The 20,841-nt window shown below is 42.3% G+C and overlaps 1 protein-coding gene across 2 annotated transcripts; it reads right to left on the reverse strand.

The window, feature by feature from the left end:
* Window positions 1–1,272: 1,272 nt before the first annotated feature.
* SAFB (scaffold attachment factor B) lies at window positions 1,273–20,803 on the reverse strand. Of its 2 annotated transcripts, none has more exons than XM_064396709.1 (21): window positions 20,465–20,803; window positions 18,938–19,025; window positions 17,963–18,027; window positions 17,672–17,878; window positions 15,531–15,593; window positions 14,940–14,967; window positions 13,538–14,039; window positions 13,058–13,107; window positions 10,032–10,132; window positions 8,190–8,339; window positions 8,018–8,094; window positions 6,953–7,092; window positions 6,577–6,668; window positions 6,129–6,235; window positions 5,103–5,396; window positions 3,981–4,118; window positions 3,492–3,534; window positions 2,631–2,752; window positions 2,061–2,173; window positions 1,899–1,950; window positions 1,273–1,636 (listed from the first exon to the last, which is right to left on the reverse strand). In XM_064396709.1, exons 1-21 carry the CDS (start codon window positions 20,651–20,653, stop codon window positions 1,507–1,509), a joined length of 2,751 nt encoding a protein of 916 aa, XP_064252779.1. In that variant the 5' UTR covers window positions 20,654–20,803; the 3' UTR covers window positions 1,273–1,506. The 2 variants fall into 2 exon arrangements, with proteins under 2 accessions (XP_064252779.1, XP_064252780.1); XM_064396710.1 differs by lacking the exon at window positions 20,465–20,803 and adding an exon at window positions 19,781–19,974.
* Between the last annotated feature and the right edge of the window lie 38 nt (window positions 20,804–20,841).

Below are 20,841 nucleotides of genomic sequence, written 5' to 3' on the forward strand. Positions count from 1 at the left end.
TTTAACAAATAGATACATGATGAAGGCAAGTGCCCAGAGATTTCAGAGGATTTGGCTAAGATGCAAATGGCTTTAAAAAGTGCTTAAATTAATTCCTGAAGGATGGCTCCATCAGCAGCTCTTAAACCTCATGGTCCAGATGGAAGCTTCAAGCTCAGTAAACCCTGGAGTTGTGTCCTGCAGGTGCCAGATGCTTCACAGCACTCCAGAACCCAAATAACCTCTATTGATGCCCCATTTCTTCCCTAACTTTGCAATGTCCACTGCTCTTGAAGCAGCACAACTTTGGTTCCAGTGTACTCTCCCTTCTCACCAGGCCAAACCTCCCACTTAGGAAATCCTGACATTCATCTAGAGAGTCTTCTCTCTCTGGCTTTGCTAGAAACCAAATGGAACCACTTGGAGCAAAGCACACCATGTACAAACAGAATACTGCACCTCTGCCATGCTCAGAACTTTCAGGATCTTCTGTACCACTTCTTTGCCCTTTGATGATTGCTCTCCAAAGCTTTACCATTGTAATATGCTTTCTCCATTGATGAATGAGAAAATATCTTCATGCCACTCATAAAAAACCTTTCTCTAAAGATGGAAAATCCCCAGTAACCCTACAAATGGAAGTCACAGGAGGTTTTTTCCTCCTGGCATCAGAAAACCCATTTTAGGGTAAGGCTAAGGTCATGTTTCTCCAGACATGTCTGCACAAAGACAAATTATAACTTGGATATGACAAAGCAACAGATCATTTGCACCAATCTCATTCATGTCAGTTCCTCAACACAAAATTATGCCAAAGCACAGCCAGTGGCTGCTTCTAAGGAAATTATGGACTGCTAGGTAAAATTACTGAGCTTTAAGACTGCTGGAGTTTTGGACTACCCTGATCTATCAGTAGCTAAATAAAGTGATGCTGACAAGCACCTCTGTGCTGTTTCTTACAGACGCTGTGCTGCTATCACAGAATTTAACTCCTTTTTCAGACATTATATTGCACATGACACCAGATGAAAAGAATTCTTCACCACTTGCCCTGCAAGCTCCTGTGGCAATTTTGCAATGGCAGGGCATTCCAACTTTGGCAGCTGTGATCCACAAACGTTCTCTCATGGTGGCACATGGGCCATGGTTACACGGGTTGGTAGCTGACAGCTGTGAGGGAAACCACAGTATTTCACTCTTCCTCAGAGTGCAAAGGGACACCTGTAAGGCATTTTGACACTTCATCTTTGAAACAAGAAATCTGTTTGACAGGGACTGCTGAAACAAAGCAAGTAACTGTAAACTGGCGTTTATTTATGGAAAATGGAATGCTTCATTAACAAACATTTTTAAATGGGATATGAACAACACCTTACAAAACAAATGAGTTCACATTGGATTGAGTGACATAATATGGCAGCAGCTTAAAAAAAATTACACTTACAGTAGCCCATAAGTTACAATTAATGGTAACCCTGGGTAACAGATCTGATTCACTTGCCACCTTGCATTAAAAACCAAACACAATCAGTAGCGACGGTTGAAACGAGGATCGTTCGGTCTGTTTGCCCTTTCCTGGCCAGCAAATCCTTCTCCTTGCATTCCTCCTCCGTGCATGATCTGACTCTGATTGCCCCCCTGCATGAAACTGCCACGCCTGGAAAGGGATTCAGACATTTTAATATTTGCTCATGCTGATACACTCAGGTTGCTAGAATGGGTGTTCTTTTTGTTTTCACTCTTCCATAAAATGTATTACATAAAAACCCTGGGGATATTTAATTATTCCTTGATATTTAAGCAACAAATTACATAAGTGATTAGATTAGATTAACTCCCATAAAATGTTTCTTTTGCCAATTTAAATAGAAGAAATGTCCCTCAATAGGAAAACACTTTGCTCCTTTTAAAGTTCTTACCCTGACATGCCGCCACGATGCATCACATGGCCAGGTCTGCCTCTACCGCCACCTGAAAAAGTTCAAACAGTCCCTTTATATCCACAGCAAGAGTCTGACTTCAAGGATAATGTCTGTATTTTGTTCACACAGCACAGCTAAGGAGCTGTGCAAGAACCATACCTTGCCATCTCTCGTGATCCCGTCCTATCATCCCTCCATCCACGCTGCTCTGCCAGGAACGATCTTGGTGCCCTTCAAACTTCCGACTGTGATCTCCCCAGTCACGTCCATCCCTGTGAAGAAAGGGAATTCCCATCTCCTCACACAAGCCAGAGCATGTGGAATAGTTTTTATATTTGAATCTAAGTCACAAACTTACTGAAATGTCTTACCAAGGCTCATGTCAATCTTACAATATTTACATTGCTATCTGTTAAGTAAAAATCTCAGAAGAATTTTTCTGCTCAAATCAACTAAGATGATGAATAAATAAGATATTGGGGGAGAACCACTAAAATAGAGAGCTTTGATAGGAATGTTAGTTAAAATTAATGAAAAGCATTGTCTTTTAAGATGTGAAGTTATTAAAAAAATCAGGTGAATGCACGTTTTGATGCACAAGGCATCAAATTGTCTGCAGTCCATCCAATACACCTTTGGTGAAAGCTGGAAAAATGGAACATCTTCCAAAAACTTTGACACATGGAAACACTCCTTAGGAGCAGGAGAAGAGGTGCCTTCAGCACTAACCGTGACTGGGGGGGGATCCCTCTGCTCTCACTCATCCTCCTGTCGGAGCCGTAGCTTCCCCAGCTCTCCCGCGAGTCCCGCGAGTGCCGGTCGGGGCCTCCGTGGCGCTCGTCTGGGTAGTGCTGCAAGGACAGAGCTCTCACACACTGCTCACAGCTCTGACTGCTCCATCTCACAGTCATCTGGGAGGGAAGGCACCTCCTGACATCTGCTCAGGGTCAGCCAGCTCCAGGCTTTCCCAGCTAGACTGCACAGGCTCTCCACACAACCTGCTCCAGTGCTCCCAGTTAAAGGGGATTTGAATCCTCTTCAGATGGAACTGTGTTCCAGTTTGTGCTCACTGACTCTTGTCTTTTCAGACAGCCACTGAGTGGCAGCCCAACCTTCAGCATGTTCCCACCAGCCCAACTCTCCAGCCTATCCAGGTCCCTCCAAACGTCACAGTAAAGGCCACTGAGGATTCTATGACTCCATAAAATTCATCTGTCACAGCTTGAATGAGCCCTGGAAGTCTTTCCCCCAGCCCTCAAACATCTCTACAGTTCAGCTGTTATTACCATGTAACCTCAGAGAGTAAATCTGTACCTTTGCCTCTTCTATGCAATCTTTTGGAATACTGTATTTTGACACAACTCACTTGCTTTGTCTTTTATCAGAATAACTGTATTTAACTTTTATAATAAACAAGTCTTTGAATTTATTTTCATCTTATTGAAGTAAACAAGACAATCTGATTATTCCAGCATATTTTGGTAGATATAATGTAATTCTCAATAACTGAAATGTAATCTGACACACACACTACAGAAAACCAGGTTATGAGATATAAAGATATTTCTGTAGGTCTATAAAGCAACTCACTTGTCCATCCCGATCTCCCATAATTGTTCTGGATCCATCTCTCCTACAAACAGACAATTAGAATCAGACTGTGATAGTAAAACACACAGCAGTCTATAAAAATCCATTTATTTAACAACACAGATGAAAAATCCTGCTCCCACATTGTGCCATATTATCCACAAAAGGCATAAACAGCTGGAACACAGTTAGTCCTAACATAAAAGCCAAAATATTCTTGTTAAAATTCTAGGTGCCTACAATACTATTTAGATGTTTTTCAGAATCCTACAAATACATGAAACAGCACTGCAGAAACACTGATCAATCCTGCCAGAAGCTTTAACTCATGGCACAGTACAGATCTTTTCATGGGTTTAGAAGAGAAATTTCACAGCCACTAAGTGACACTTGAAAAACAAAATGCAAACTAAGCACACAGCATAGGAGCAAGATGTGACATAAGTACATATTTTTGTTCTCAGGCAGCAGGGGAGGTAAGACACCAACCTGTCTATTGAATGCTCCTGGTAACGCCCGCGATCCCTGTGATCGAAGTCATGGAAGCGATCCTGGCGGCTGAAGTCTGAGTGGTACCTGTCATTCATGGCCATTCGTTTTGCCTCTGGCCAGTATGGATCATCCCTCCTGAAAGACAGAACAGACTCATTTCAGCCCAGATAATAAATGCCTGTGGTCGCATTTCTGTTCACAGACAAAATCAAGGCACACCTTCCCAAGGGTATTTTCTGGGAATCGCAGCAAGGGACCTCAAAGAAAAAACAACTCTTATCTCAATTGCTGCTCCTCTTGTTGTGCACAAGTGGAATGCACTGTGGAAGACTGTTTACCTGAAGGGAATTGGTAATTGGATTCTGGTGTGAGTGTTTTGACTCACTGACCAATTGAATCCACGTGTGTGTGTCAGGACAGTTGGCTGACAGTCATGAGATTCTGGGCAGTGGAGTGGAGTTGAGTGCTTGTGCAGATTCAGTTTCGATGTAGTGTAATACAGTATAGAATAATATAGTATAATAAAGTAACTAATTAGCCTTCTGATATCAACGGAGTCAGACGTGTCATTTCTCCCTGCCATGGGGGTCGCTTTGATATTCAATAAATGCCTTTTGATAGGCAATTGATAGTTCCTCCTTCCAAACCAAAAGAAGGGACATTAAGTTCAAAAGGGCATTGAAAGACCTGAGCTATTAAACACAGCCATCTCAATGCAACCAACAACTGCTGAGAGCACATGTGTGAATGCCACGGGACAGAAACGGCAAGCGTTTCTCACAGTGGCTTGTGAGAAATTTTAGGAAGTTGGAAAGATGTGATAACTTGTTAAGTATAAACAAGGTGGTGTTTTAACTACTTTGTTTTCCTGTTCTTTCCACGGAAAGTATGCGAAGATGATGTTTTTGTTAGTTAGCCAATCAAATAAAACCTATCGTATCACTCTATAAAAACCGTGCAGTTCTCTTGAATAAAACCTCCTTCACTTTTTCTACAATCCTGCCTCTCACCTGTTCCTGTGTCATTCTCAGCACATGTATGGCTTTTTCCAGTCCAGGCAGATGAGACAAAACCTGGCAGTGACATTTCCCTGGCACCACCAGGATTTGGTGGCTTTACCTGCCATCTATGTCATAGGGTCTCCTCATGGCAGAGCGCCGCTCCTGCTCGTAGCGCAGCTGCTCGTGCTGGCGCCGCAGCTCCTCCCTCTCGCGCTGGATCCGGTCCTGCTCCCTCCTCCTCTCGTGCTCGATGTGCATCCGTTCCCTTTCCAGCCTCTCCCTCTCCATCCGTTCCCGTTCCAGGCGCTGCCTTTCTATTTCCAGCCTCTCCCGAGCGATCTCCAGCCTCTCCCTCTCCTCCCGCTCGCGGATGGTCTGGAGGTGCTGCTGCCGCTCCCGGCGCTCGCGGGTGCTGTTTGAGCAGAGACAGAAGTGACACAGGCAGTGCTTCAACAAAGAAAGGAAGTCAAAAGAGCGCTAAAAATTAAAACCACGGTGGCTGCAAACTTGCATCATCCCCTTGAAATTAACACGTGTGGAGGGAAGACAGCGTACACAAATTTATTTAACAACTCATGAAATGACTCCCATAAAACCCATCCCCAGGGGGAAATACTTCTGTATGGTTAGGAGAATCTCAATCCAAATGCCCACAAATACTTCTATAGGATCAGGAGAATCTGACTCCAAATGCCCACAGTTCATTTCTTATATTGAAATAAAGTATCTGTGAAGAATATTTTATTTCTGTGAAAAAGGCAGGATGGTATGGTGGATGGTGACTCCACTAAAGCTCAGGAATTTAACTAGGAGGGAGAAACTTTTTCCTCCTCAATAAAAATAACAAAAACATTTTCCTCCTGTTCAATCTGACTACTTTTAGGTAAGAAATAGAAGTTTTGTAATGCATGGAGAACATGAAATCCAGGTCACAATTCCAGCAAGGACGGCAATTATAATTTTTAAACATAATGAAACCTATTAAACATATGAAAACAAAAAGAGTCCCATCAAAAATAATTAAAAACCTAAATTAGTCCCTAAGTGGGGAAAAAACCCTGAAGGCCTTTTTGTATTTCATTAGAAATGGAAATTGTACCTATTTTAGGGAAAAAGCCCCAAACAGTGTCAGTGCTGCTCTTACCGGCGCTGCTCCGCCTCCCTCATTTTCCTCTGTGCTTTGATTTTGTCAAAGGGGACAATCCCTTGTCTCTCTCTGCTCTCTGATTTGCGGTCCTGGCTCTTAACGCTCTGTATTTAAAAGAGAAACTTTAATTTATTAAAGGACAACCAGCACAAACAGTACTCTGAGCTCTGGTTCCATTTGTACAGTTTAAAAGCCTGGTCCCTGCTTTTTTTCCAAAAGCTGCTCTGTTTTACCATTACAGACACCATATATTAATACAGTGATACCTTGCCCCATTTGTTTGGCAGGATTTGAGTGCTGGATCAATCAAATTTTACTAATTAAAACCATGTTATAGAAACTGTAATTGGACAAACTAGCAAGACAAGTGTGGGTTATACAGAGCCTGGCAGGATTCAGGATCTGTTTCTAAGGAAAATGTTTCCCATGCAGAAGCATCACTTACTCTGTCCTTTGATGTAGTGGATGTTTTCACACTGATAACAGGTTCTCCTTTGGATTTATCCATGACTACTGTTCTCTCTGTTCCTTTACTTCCTAAATAAATCAGAAGTGGAAAGAAACAATCAAACTACATGACCTACATCACTCATTGCTACACCATGTTCTCTAAAATGTGAAAATGGGCATTTAACCCTCTCTTCAAAAGAAATTTTTTCACTCCACCTAATCCAGGCACTACTTTTAAGAACTGCACAATGTTAAACATTTCCCCTTCCTCTTATTCATTCTGGATTTCCCAATAAAAATCTGAAACAATCCTACTATCTTTGGAAAGAACTAAATATTCCTACATCAACGTATCTGTATAAAAAACCCACCTGATTTAACAGTTTTAGGCTGATCTGATGAACCAGACTTCTGGTCATCTTTATCTTTTTTTTCCTTTTCATCTTTATCTTCTGTCTTTTTAGGATCATCTTTTTGGTCAGCTTTCTCATCCCTTTTAGCACCACCAGGTCTGTGGATAGATATTGATACAGATTAGACTAATACAGACTAAGAGAAAAGAAAATCAAGGGAAATGCCAGCAACAAGGCAGAACTCTGATGTGGTAACAATCATTACTAGGTTTCCAAACATTTCCTTCCACAACTTCCTGCACCATAAAATAAGATATTCAGACCATCCTGTACAGTGGTCAATAAACTTGGCCAGGATTCAGGATCTCAACTGGAAGCATGAAGACAAATTCACACCACCATGTGCTTAGTGCCCACAGATTTTCTTACACAACATGACAATGAACCACTTTTGTCAGGCAACTGGGTGAAATTATAGCAAACAAGTAAGCTAATTCTGTTAAATGCTACTCAGCAAGTAGCATTTTAACAGAAGTTATGCCTCAAGAAGCTAATTCAAGAAGGCAAAGTTCTCAGTGTTTAATTCACTCTCTTAGTGCCTCTTTCAGCTTCCAGCAAGGCTAGAGAGGAAGAGCACAGTGCTCAAGAGGAACATGATCTGGGAACAGATTTGGACAACTCTGTTTAACTGTCTGGGACCTGGAGGAAACCCTATTCCAATGAGACACGAGGTAATGAAGAAACAGTGACACACAGATTGAAATTCTCACATGGTCTTTCCTACAGATTTAAGACATGAAAGCCCCACAATCATTACTAAACCTCAAACATGGCTAAATTAAAAGGTGTGCTTGAAAAGACAACCTTCCAATGTCTACTTTAAAGCACACAACAGAAACATTTTAATTTAGGCACTGCACATCAACTGAAGTCTATCTTGTAGTAAAAGCTGGAAAAATCCATGTACTCCTCTTTTTTAATGTTTGCCACAGAAATTCTTACTGTATTATAACTTTTCTCTGACATAAACACAGACTGAAGCACAGCAAAACACCTTTGGTAGGAGAATTTTTAACACAGTACCTCTCACTGACTGTTTCTCTCTTTGCTTCACTCTCTTTTTTTTCACTTGTCTTCTTCCCAGCGGGTTCATTTTTTGCCTGAAATTTATTTTGCACATCATCAGCTGAGAATGTGGCCTTGACCATTTGCACAATCTGGTGACAACTCAGCATCTCTGAGGCCCAGTACTCACTTTTTCCACAGAAATGATCTTGCCATGCAGCTCAGTCTTGTGCAGGTGGGTGATGCACTTGGTGGCCTCCTCGGCTGTGGACATGGTGACAAAGCCGTAGCAGCGAGCGCCAGGACTGCGAGCGTTGGTCACCACCTTGGCCCCCACCACCTTCCCAAAAAAACTTGGAATTACTCTCCCTGTGACAAGTCCCCAAGGTTTAACAGCACCAACTACAAGCTCCACTTCTGCTCTTTTTAACATCTGGCCATTACCAGGCAGGAAAGTTTTGGTTTTGAGAGATTAAGAAATAGAGAAGGAGCACTGCTTGGAGCCAACCACGTTTCTGTTACCAGTGGAATGCTACAAAAGCTGAACCAAGAGGAGGGAGCTAAAGATTGAATTATTTTCCAGAGAAAGACCCCCAGGCGACAAAAAAATTTTTTTAAAAGGTATCTAACTTTACACCAACAACATCACTTTGGTTTAGTATAAAATAGTAAAAACCAACACAATTTTTTAGGCAGATTTCCACATTAATGCTCAGCTGCTAAGTGCCACCTTCTCTCAAAAAAATTTTTTTGTGTTACTGCTGAGGCAGATCAACAATGTTATCTGCAATTTTTAAGAAACATGAAGTTTCCCCAAAAATTAGAGCTTGAAGAAGTGACATAAATGGTGTTTACACATGCTCAGATATTCAGTACAGCTCACTTTGTAATACAGAAATCAATCATATTTCAGGAGAGATGTTTTAAAGCACAGCTGAATAAAGAACCTACTTCTGAGCATTTGCTTTATTGCACAAGTACATCTACTTCCAGGAAGCTCTGCCTCTGTTAACACCCTGAAGAAAATAACAATATTTTATTTAAATGACTCAATGGTACCATGGCATCTATCTAGAGCCAAATGCTAGGCTGGCTGTTGTGTAGCTTTTAATTACATTTAAAATTTTGTGGCACATCTCCATGACCAACATTTTAGGTTACCAGATGGAATTCTAAGCAAATCAATGGAAGTATTGCATTACAAGGAGCATTAAAAAGGTTTTACCAGTTCCATGACTTCCAAACTCCAAGCTGTGCTACAATCAATCAACTTTTGTACCTATTTTTAAAGTAATATTTAAGTTCCAGAGTATTTTCATCAGTAAAACATGACAAGCAATGGCTGATTGTCAGCACATACAATTTCCTTTTACTACAATCTGCTGGTAGTTATCTGTAAATAAGCTTCAGAGGTCTGACAAAAATCCTTACTGATGGCTCTGATACCAGCCTTTTATTGAACTCCTGCAATTTTCCAGCTGACAGGGAGATTTGACATTTTGCCTGTCCGTAACAGCAACTGCAAAACCAAACAACACCTCCCCATATCCCAAACTACCCAAGCAAGTGTTTTTCAAAGGAACTGCCAACTCTTGATAAATTAAAATATAAGTTACTAAGGTAATTCCTAAGATATTCCCCAGTAATTCTGTCTCAATATTTACTGCATATTTTACTTAGTCCTAAGAAAATTTTGAATAAGCATTAAATTCACAGTTGCCTATGAATTTTCAGCAGGTGAAAATACTGCAGCACAGAAAACTGTGTATACAGTTACTGACTATTTCAAATAAAGGACCACAAGTGGAATTTTATACTTATTTTTAAATATTCTGGGCAACAGAATAAAAATACTTTAGTCATTCAGTGTGTACTTTTCCTTGATACCCCACAGTATTTTTGGTAATTGGATTCCTTTCATGGGTACATTCAGTGATGAGATTTTAAAAAGTCTTATTAACAGTTTCAAACAAACTTGTGTAAACAAACCAAACACCAAAACAAAAAAACCCAAAAAAAAAAAACCCCTTACCTTCCCATATTTGCTAAACAGATTCTTCAGATCTGTAGCTCTGGTGGTGGAAGCCAACCCACTCACCCAAAAGTTTCTACCAGAACTGCTAGCACTGCGACCTAGTTGGGAAAACAAACAGACAAAACCAAAACATACCCCAAATCCTAATTATTGGGATTAATTACTTGAATCATTACGTGAATTAAAACAGAGCAGGATCACACATTTTAATTTTTTTAAATCACAGAGCAAGTAAAATGCATTGTGTGATATTCTCCTCCCATGATTTGCTTTGCTGAAGGTAAGAAGCATTACAAGACCAAAAATTTGGGTGGAACTATGAGTTTTGATACAAAAGTATTTTATCATTCTTCAAGACAGCAACTGGATTAGGGCACCTCTGAATTAACTGAGGCCCTCCAAAATGTGCCAGGATAGATCCCAGTAACTTACAGAAGAGCTGTGGGAATTGTATCTGCACCCCACATGTGCTCATGTCTTGCCTTTTAATCTTAAGTCCAAGGGAATGCTGATGCAGAATTCCTCCCAAGGAAAGCCATTCACCACCAAGAAACCAAGGAAATTTCTGTTTCTGCCCACACAGATCCACAGCTGGGATTCAGTCTGACCTCAGCTGCAGGAGTCAAGAAAGACCTGGCCTAGGAAGTTAGGAAATTAGACCTGGCCTGCTTAAACCATACAAGAATTCCAGAACACCTGGCCAATTCTGCATCTCAGCTACAAAGGTGATTAAATAAATGTTAATGAACTTGCCAGGTCTGGACACTCACCATCAAGTGATTAGAGAGTGAACTGCAGCCCAAGGTTCAGCGTTTGCATGAAGCACCTACACAAGGATTGTGTTTCCAGTCTGCTCTGAAATGTCTGTACTGTCCTTCTGTCAGTCTGGGCAGCTCCAAGGCCTCAGTGAATGGGTTTCACTCCAGCTCTCTACTTCCATACTTCTGTTCTGGGGTTTTGTTTTACAGAATCTCTCATTGAGGGAAGTAATTTCTCCCAGAACCTTTCCAAAATGCTATTTTATTTGGGTGCCTTTCCATCTTCTACGACCTGATAATCTCAGTCACTGGCAAGTAACTGAGAACACAGTTAATATTAAATTTATAGTAACATTAAATTTATATTTATTAATTAAATTAATATTTACACAGGCTTCCTAGGGAAGGGTGTAGTGATTTGTATCAATCTCTTACAAAAGCACCCCAAAAGAGGTGGGTTTTTCTGGTATAAAGGTGAGCACACTCGTGCCATCGTTTATCTCAGAAGTGCATGGACAAAGGTATGTCATGCACACAAACACGTGGGAGATGCATTGTCCTGGTGTTTTAAAAAGCTGAGCCAAAGGCTTTGATGCTTTTACTACACGTTTCTACAATTTAAAAATTACTGTCTGCAGCTACTCTGGCACCACAATCCTGGAGAAAGAAGAAAGTGCTCGTTTTTCTTTTCTCTGCTACTTTACCAAAGAGTTTTTTAAAGATTTTAAAAACTATGTTAATGTCTTTTTTGATTAAGGATTGATCAGTCGTAATGTAAGGCTTTGCCCTCCCACAAGACTTTAAAAAGTGCTCCTCTAATGGCTCTACACTTTTAAGACAAAGAAATACTGGGACTTGAAAATATTTAACTTTGAGCCAAGAACAATGCAGGTATTGGGAGCCAACTATCAACACTGGAGAAATCTTTCAGATGTGCATCCATTGACAGCCAAACCCACCAGGGTGAGCTCAAAAACTTATTTTTCTGCACTCCTGTTGACACAGTTTTCAGAAATATCGCATGGAATATGGAGAACTCTTCATCCTAAATAAAACCTTCTCATACCAGTGGGCAAATAGCAATGTATGAGTCAGACCTGACTTGTACATACTATTTTAGGTTCCTTCTGGCTCAGTCAATTTGTTCTGCATGCAGAGAATGTTACACAGGCATGCAGCTCCCTCTCACTGCTGTTCACAAAGCCAGAACATGAACAAAACAAATGTTGTGGAACACAGCACATCCACTGGAGAGAGGGATGCAGGAGCAAGGTGGTTTCAGATACCCAAATTCCTGAAGGCTGCTCTGAAAGCAAATTCAAGGAAGGGTGTTCTCAGTCCACAAAAATAATACACTCAAGTCCTTAGGTAAAGGACAGCATGCACAGAAAACTCCTTGAAATATTCTGAAATGAGAGAACTCAAAATTACAGACTGGAAACAAGAGGTAAATTGACTCTAACAAGGGAGGTCCAGCAGCTTGTGCAAACAGGATAACCCAGGATCCTGGAAAAAGCAGCTGACAGGGAGGTGAGTCTGGGTTGTAAAACCCAATTAAAACCAATCCAATTCCTCCTGTCCAGCTGGCAGTCAGACCACATGATGAAATGTCTTGATTTTTATAGGAATTGCTGGAACTTCCATACTTTAAAGTGCTGAAGTACCTGCCAGCAGCATGTAAGAGAACAGAGGTGGGGTGAGCTGCAAAGACTCAGCTGTCTGATTAATTAAAAGCAAGAATTATGAAGGTATCTGACACTGATCAAATTATATTCCTTTTGTTTATGATGCATATTTGCACCATAGACAGGATCTGTGTGAACAAAAAATTAATAAAATCAATATAATTTCAAGACAACATGAAGCTGTAATATTTGTGGCATTTAAGTATGTGAATACTGGATCCCAAATTACTTCAGCAAAACACAAGATGGGAAGGAGAATTCCAAGTGTATAGTAAAGCAAACAAATGAAAAAGGTTCCTAACAGCTGTTAGTGGGCATCTCCAGTGCCAAAAAACCATAATTGCCAAGTATTAACATTGACATTTGAAAATCAAGATACAAACACAACAGTGCAATGCACATGTCCTGAAAAATGCATAAAAGGAAAATACTTTGACATTACAGACAAAAAGCAGAAAAAGGTGAATATATGCTAATTAACAACTGCATAGATTGCAATCAATTACTAATGAAATAACCCATCCAAGACAAACAGCTATCCAAGCAATCATTGAAGATTTACATTTGAAAACAAACATACCTTTCTCATCTTTTGAGGTTATCTTTGTATCTCTGTCCTCCTCAACAGGGCTAAAGACAAAACACCACATTATTCAAGTCAGAAAGAAAAGTGACTTAATATAAACTATGAAAAAAGCTAAAATTAAATACCTACCAGAAAATATGTTGCAAACGAAAACACACCTTTGTATAGTGGATTTAAGAAATCTGACAAGAAATAACGAAGTCAGATTCTTAAACAGACTTACATTAAGAAGATGATTACAAATAAGACTAATTTGGGGAAACAACCTTTGAAGGTTGATGAAGGAAAGAAATCAAACCCACTGCGTTTAAAAAAAATAAAAAATATCTGCACATGGAGAAATAAAAGAGACCTTTAGGAATAGGCTACAATTTCATCAGTCTCGGAGGCCAATTGAAGGAAACAGCTTATTCGCATCACTTAAGGACCAATGACAAAAGATAGCATCTGGTCTAGAACGGAGAAAAAACAAACCTCTTTTTCTGATCACCGCCCTCACTGGCTGAGGACTCTTTAGTGGCAGGGGAAGATTCCTCAGAATTAGCTTTGTCTTCTGCTCTCTTGCCATCTTCTTTGCTAGCTCTGGCTTCGGCACCTGCGCCTTTCTCCGCTGCCTCCCCACTAGAGGCTTCCAGGCCTTGGGAGCGTTTGCTACTCTGATCGCTTAGGGTCTCTACCACTACACCTTCAGAGTCCGGGGCCTCTTCCTCGGGGCTCTGTTCACTTCTCTCCCCTTTTGCTACCACTAAACGCTTTGCTTCCTTCCTTGCCAAAGCTTGGGCCGATTTGCTGTCCAAAGCTAAAGCATCTTCCTCCAGCTCAGCGCCAGCGAGAGCGTCCTCTTCCTCAGCCAGCCTCTTGCCTGGCCCCGCGTTACTGGCTTCCTGCGCACGCGCCCGCTCCGCTTCGGGAGGTTCTTCGTTAAGTAGCTCAGATTTACAAGTTTCCCCCAAAATGTCGAGTATTTTCTCATTTTCTACGGATTTAACAGGAATAGAACGGCACAAGATTTAATCACCAGGGAAATACAGCAATCACAATTGTGGAACTGGCATGGCTGCCACACTAACACCAAGAGAACTGCTAAGCTACACAGAGATTGGAAAACCCTAGTGTACACAGTGTTACGCCTACCACGCTACCTGCTCTCTCACACCCTGCCAAATCAGCCCTACCACCTCAACAGCCAAGAAAAATGCCCCCAACTCATTTTACAAAAAACTTCGGCCTCAGCCTTCATATTCTTCAGCAAATCGTTCAGCTCTGTTTCTTCTCTAGTTAGCTTCCAGAGTCCGAGATGCTTAACTGAACGTATCAAGGCACTGAGAGTTCAATTTTTAAATTTCTGTGAAATTCTTTTAGCAGAGACAGTCCAACATGAGAACTGGGCATCTTCTGATGGTGCATGAGTGTGTTTGCAGTCCAGAAAGGGAAAAGTATCTGTATGAAATTTCCATGAAGAAACTCTCTTCTTTCTTCTGTATCCAGTAACTAATCTTTACATTTTAATGCCCTACAATATCTTTTTACTGCTTTCACTGCTCTCTACTTAGTAACAGAGTTAAGGTGTGTGCAATATCACAAGATCTGTTTACAAGTAGAATATTTAGCTTTTATAACTGTGATTAAACTTCTCTAAATCCACTTATGTAGTTTAACAGGTTTTTAAACCATTTCATTTCACTGGAAGTATTTCAAGCATCACTTCACAGATCTGGGGATATGATTGGGTTTCCAATCTCTATGACCCTGCATGATCTGGATTGTCCATTATAAAAATAATGCAAATTATGTTTGTTTGCTTGGGTTTTTTAATAGTTAATGGTTTAAAAAGTATTAGTTGAAAAGACAGGAATATGTTTTTCTTGAACAGTACCTGGCTCCAGGTGTAGCTTCTCCATTTTCTGTTAAGGAAGAAAAGACCACAGAATGAGGATTTTATAAAACGTAATTTCCAACACAGAATAAGAACTCCCTACTCAATCCCAAAATTGAAAACTAAACAAATTCATCTATGACATTTAGCTCTTTTTTCCCCATCCACTGGAAATCAGTATTTTATAGAAGTACTTTTTCTGGCACATTAAAGCCAAATCAAAATATCAGCCATAACTGCATTCTCCCAATAACTCTGAATTATAAAGAGACCAATAAAGTATCTGTGTACCACCACACCAACTACAGAGAAAAAAACAAACCCAGCTACTTCTTCATAGAGCTGTGGGAGAGAGAAGAAATCAGCAGTACAAGAGCCTGTGTGCCAAAAAGTGAAGGAAATCTTGAGAGCTGACTGCAAAGTAGGGAAAAAACCACAGGGCACCTTCATTCACACACTGTGCTGAGCAAGGTCTTGGATTCTGCTACAATTTCATATTATGGTCACATTTTCTTTTTTGCAGTATGAGAAGTCATTAAATACTAATACTACAATATACAGCTATAAAATACAGCTACATTTTCAGTTTACCTTCATTTCAATTAAATCTGAAGAGGAGACTTCTAAATTGTTTTCAATTTCATCATAATCTTCCTAAAAGAGTAAGAAAGGAAGGAAAGTATTTCTTACCAAAAGCAGCTTAAGGAAAATAAACCTATACTTAATTTTCTCTTTCAAGAAAACTAGAAATACTATAAAGTTTTTGACAGATCTCAATTGCTACTTCAGAGTGTGACCCAGAAATGAGGAGCAATGTGTGAACATACCTGATATTTAAATATCTTTCTCCAATTACTTTTCATTTTAATTTCAATAGGACATTGTGTATGTCAAACTTATTCTTAGAGTCTTATCTCACATTTCTGTGGTTACTGAACATGTTTTTTCACTTTCCCACTTTTTAACTTTACTTTCTAAACAAAAAAACACAAGTTAGAAATGAAGCCGACTTAGGTTTACACTCTTCCAAACTGAAAACATATCCCAAAAATCTTTTTTCTTTAAAGAGCTGAAGATAAGATGCAACCAAATCTCATCCATTACATGAGGTTAATTTACAAAACATCACAAAATTGCCTTTCAGGTGAAGGGGATGCTGTTGCCACAACTCTGTGTTCAGTGCCATGAAAGGGGAGATTCTCTCCAAGCCTTTGTGTTTGTTTGGTCTGTTGGGGTGCAGACACCAGAGCCAGGCTCTCTTGAAATCCCTGCAAGAGTGGGGACTTAGTGGTAAACTGCAGCTGGTAAGCCACAGAGCAGCTGCCAACCAAAGGAAAAGACAGAAGATTTCTTGCTGTTGACCCAACAGAATGCACAGCTCTGTGCCAAGAGTCACCTCAGATGTCACACTGATGTCACCCACCTCCAGGCATGACTACCCCCACTGAACAGGATGTAAAACCAGAGTCACACCAGCTCCACCTAAATGTAAAAATAGTATAAAAGTAAGTTAAAAGTGGGGAGAAGTTAAGGAAAGCTCCACTGCAACAGTCTGAACCTGTCTTTTCCCCTTTAGGGATGTCTGGTGGGTAAGAACTGTACTCTGACTGTGAAGAATGACTGATGAACTCCAGCCAGCTTCTGTTAGGAATTAAAGCTGGTTAATATGGTGGGGTTTTTTTGCAGAAGGATACTACCACCAGCAATCCTGGAACCTTAACCTGTTGTGATTTTCTATTATATTAATGCTGTTATTCCATAAAGGGCTCAGTGTGAGTCCTTCAAGGGCACCACCAGTGCCTGCAGTGAGTAACAGACTCAGCTGAGGAGACCTGGGACAGGGCTCTCTGACTGTGTGACCCTCCCCAGGGCACTGGAAGCACTCTCTGATCCAGGGGACTCCCAGTGAAGGGTGCCCAGAACAGGATGCTGACACTTTGTGGGCCCAAAGGTTCTGGCTTTCCTGTGGCACTGACAGACCAGTCAAACACAAAGGCTTTGAGAAAATCTCCCTTTTCAAGTGACAGAAGATAAATGATAAGAAGTTGAAGCAGATATGCAGATGCCAAAGAAAGAATATGCTCTGTTCAGTGAGTGAACAACCTAAAATAAATTAAAACAAACCCACAAGGATCCAAGAAGGTTAACATTTGGGGAGGGAATGCGACACATGGATAACCCTGTGCTGTCTGCAAATGGCATTGCAAGCTGCTCTCAAAACCAAGTCAAAAGCCTGGCAATGTCAGAACAGGGCAACACAGAAGTCCTTATTTTATCAACCTCTATGAGAAAACAGAACAACATAGCTTCTTAAACCAGAGCATTATTTCTGCAGAAAAGATATCCAAATTACCAGAGTTTAGAATTTCTTTTTCTCTCTCCCCATATATATAAATACCTGGATGTGTGCACATATGCACTTTAACACATATAACACCCAGACAGGAAGAGAGAATACAGAAACTAATACAGCATTCTCAATTCCAGGCTCCTTTCACAGCAAGCAAAGCTGATGCTGCAAGGTAAGGAAGATGATGACTTGTCTACTGAGAACATTTCAAGCCTCAAGAATATTTACCGTTTATAAGAGTAGGACGTGAGAGCTGTGAATGGGGAATAGAAACCAGATCACATTCATGTCCTACATTCTACTGGACTGAAATACCTTTTCCATGTGCCCATAGCTCTATCAAATATCTTCTGAAAAATTACAAAGACCTGTACTCACTCACCTCATTTTCTGTTAGCTGATCAGGAAGCTCTTTCATTTCTGCTTCGACATTATCTTTATTATCAGAGAGAGAATCGAGAATATTGTCAGGACTGTAATCTTCTCCACAGTCCACAGCACTGCTGTTATCTATTTCAGCTTCATCTAACACACTAATATCCATCATGTCAATGTCCTGCAAGGTATCCAGATTGGCTTCAATATCCTCCTACAGAGAGAAAAGGGTAAATGTGTGTTTATTGCAGGTCACACCATGCACATTCTTAGTAACTGCAATCATGATTTCACTTACCTGCCCATCTCTAGAGTTTTCTTCTAGACCATTGTCTTCCACACCTTCTTCTTCTGGCTTTCTTCCTAAAAACAGTATCACTGCAGTGAGATGTAGCACTACATTTTGTACTATGTTTAAGCTTTGCTGAATTATCTGTTGCAAGAAGTAATGCTGAAGAGGCTGATCCCCCAGGATGTAACTGAGGTCCCCTTGCCCCTCCATAAAAGCAAACAGCGGGAGCACCAACTACCAGCAGCATTTTTTTTTTAAATGCTACAGTATTTTTCTAAAGCTACAGTCTGATTCCACCACACTTCCAATACCTAAAAAGACACCAGCCTCTGGGTAATCCATTTAAAAGTAACACCTTAAGACTGTTATGAAAACAACTCCCTTAATTAGATGGATTTAAGAATCAGTGTTCACTTTCAAGATCTTGGACATACAAATCACATTTATGCACATCTGTCACCCCCCAACTTGTACTGCTATTCAAAGATAACAGCTCTTTTTCTATTTTTAGCCATTCTGTCTTAAAAGAAGCAGCTCAATAACCTGTTTCTCATCAGAAAGTATTTTTAAGAAGTAGTTATCAGCAACCCAAGTAAGCCACGTGTAAAATGGCACATACAATATTTAACATTTTAAAGCAACATATAGTTAAATAGAGTATACAACTGAAATATAATTATAGAGGCTTTCCATGGAGCTTATGCTGCAGCTGCTTGCTCTGTGCCTGACACAATTCTACTCGTGGTCACAAACACAGAAACACCTGCAATTTACAGTTTCATCTTTGACTTTCAAGACTTGCTAATAAAACACAGGCTTAAAGTTGTTGTTGCTCATTAATGCAAGAGAGTTTTAACATTTTCAACGATGTAAAAAGCAACTTTTTAAAAAATTAAACTAATTCAACAGGAGAAAACAAGTTTGTATGTCCAGTTCTAGCACCATGCAAACAGTGGAACTGCAAGTGTCCAGACACGGTACCTTTGCTAGTTCTTTTTGGCATTCTCTTTGTGGTCAGCTCTGAGGCCACAGGAATTTCATCAGGATCTCCTCCTTCCTCCTCAATGGCCTGTTGGAGACAGCAGGATGATATCCACTGTATGATTTGCTGCTGTGCATTTGTACAGGCTTTGGATGGGGCATTAATTCTCTTCACAGCAGCTGACAGGGGGCTGTGGTTGGAGTTTGTGCTGAGAACAGGGCTGATAACAGTTATGTGGTGCTCGGCTTTAACCACAACTGCACTTTTTAGGATTTTTCAGAGAGAAACATTGGTGTCTCTCCCTAGCTCAGGTCATACAGCCAGGCAGCTGTACAACCTGTCAGAAATACTGAATAATAGGGTGCAACACATCCCCACGGGCAAACCAAGCTACAGCTGGGCAGCAAAGCTCCCTGCTCTGCACATAAGCACATCAACAGTATAAAACCAGGAGAGACTCTCACACGAGCTCAAGTTTGAGTTTTTCCTCAACGTCCAGGCTTGTTCGAACTCACAAAAGGGCCAAAGCTGACCATGCTGTTCTGGCCTCATGGAAGTCTGTGGGAACACATTCCAGAGAGGTCGGGGAGATGGAACAGGGTGAAGTGTAGGGGTGCCAAGCATCAGGGCAGAAACTGATGCACAGAATGTTCCACCTAAATAGGAGCATAAAATTCTTTACAGTGCAAGTGAGCATGCACTGGAACAGATTGCCCAGGGAGGGTGTGGAGTCTCTCTCACTGGACATATTCAGGAACTGTCTGGACAAAACCCTGTACCATGGGTTCTAGGACAAAACCCTGCTAGAGCAGATGACCCATTGCCATCCCTTCTAAGCTTACCCATTCTGCGAACGGCACGGAGAAGCGCGAGAACAGGCACGGGGAAGAGGCGCGTGTGTGTATGCCGGGGGAACGGGAGGGTAAACCGGGAAAGGACGCGCGGGCGCCGGGGTCAGGCAGCGACGGGAAGGCCGAGGCCATCTCGCCTTCCACCCAGCGCAACCCGAGCCGCGCTCAGAGCGGCGATGGAGAGCGGGCGCCCGCACGGCAGAGCGGCGCCACGAAACAGCGCAAAGGCAACGGAGCAAAGGGGACGCGCCGGTGCCCAGCAACACCCCGCGGGCAGCCCGGAGGCAGCAGCGCTGCCCCGCTCCCCTCAGCGCAGCCCCGCTCCCCTCAGGGTTGCCCAGCTCCCCTCAGCGCCGGCCCGCTCCCCTCAGCGCAGCCCGGCTCCCCTCAGCGCCGGCCCGCTCCCCTCAGGGTTGCCCGGCTCCCCTCAGCGCCGCCCGGCTCCCCTCAGTGCCCCGCTCCCCTCAGCGCAGCCCGGCTCCCCTCAGCGCAGCCCGGCTCCCCTCAGCGCAGCCCCGCTCCCCTCAGCGCAGCCCGGCTCCCCTCAGCGCAGCCCCGCTCCCCTCAGCGCAGCCCCGCGCCCCAGCGCGCACGCGCCGAGGGCGCCACAGACAAAGGACCCGGATGGCCGCACGCCGCGGCCCCCCCGCTCCCCCCGCCGCGCTTCGCCCTCACCTTCCTCAGCCGCTCCATGAGGACGCTCTTGTTGCCGCCGCTGTCCAGGTTCCGCCGCTTGAGCTCAGCGCGCAGGTCGATGACTCGCAGCTCGCTCAGCCGCCGCGTTTCAGGCTCCGAACCAAAAGTCGCGGCCCCGCCAAGGGATGTGAAATCCCCCAGTCCGGCCGCTGATTGACTCTCCGCCATCAAGGCCCCTTCGGTGTTTGGCCTCGAGCCCGAACGCGCAGGAGAGCACGGCACAACCCAGCAGCGAACCTAGCGATCACGGCACAAAATGGTGGGGAGCGAGACGCGCCGAGGGGAGGGGGAACAAAGCGCGCTGTGCGCACGCGCGGGCGGGACTGAGCGGGCGGGGCCTGGCGGGAGAATCGCCC

The sequence above is a fragment of the Passer domesticus genome, chromosome 21 (assembly GCF_036417665.1).
Source record: "Passer domesticus isolate bPasDom1 chromosome 21, bPasDom1.hap1, whole genome shotgun sequence".
NCBI classification, from domain to species: Eukaryota; Metazoa; Chordata; class Aves; order Passeriformes; family Passeridae; genus Passer; species Passer domesticus.

Coding starts and splice junctions, on each gene's coding strand:
- SAFB (XM_064396709.1), bottom strand. CDS start 20,653: ATGGCGGAGAGTCAATCAGCGGCCGGACTGGGGGATTTCACATCCCTT. Junction 19,026..20,464: donor TCATGGAGCGGCTGAGGAAG/GTGAGGGCGAAG, acceptor TGTCTCCAACAG/GCCATTGAGGAGGAAGGAGG. Junction 5,397..6,128: donor AGGGAGGCGGAGCAGCGCCG/GTAAGAGCAGCA, acceptor CTGCTCAAACAG/CACCCGCGAGCGCCGGGAGC.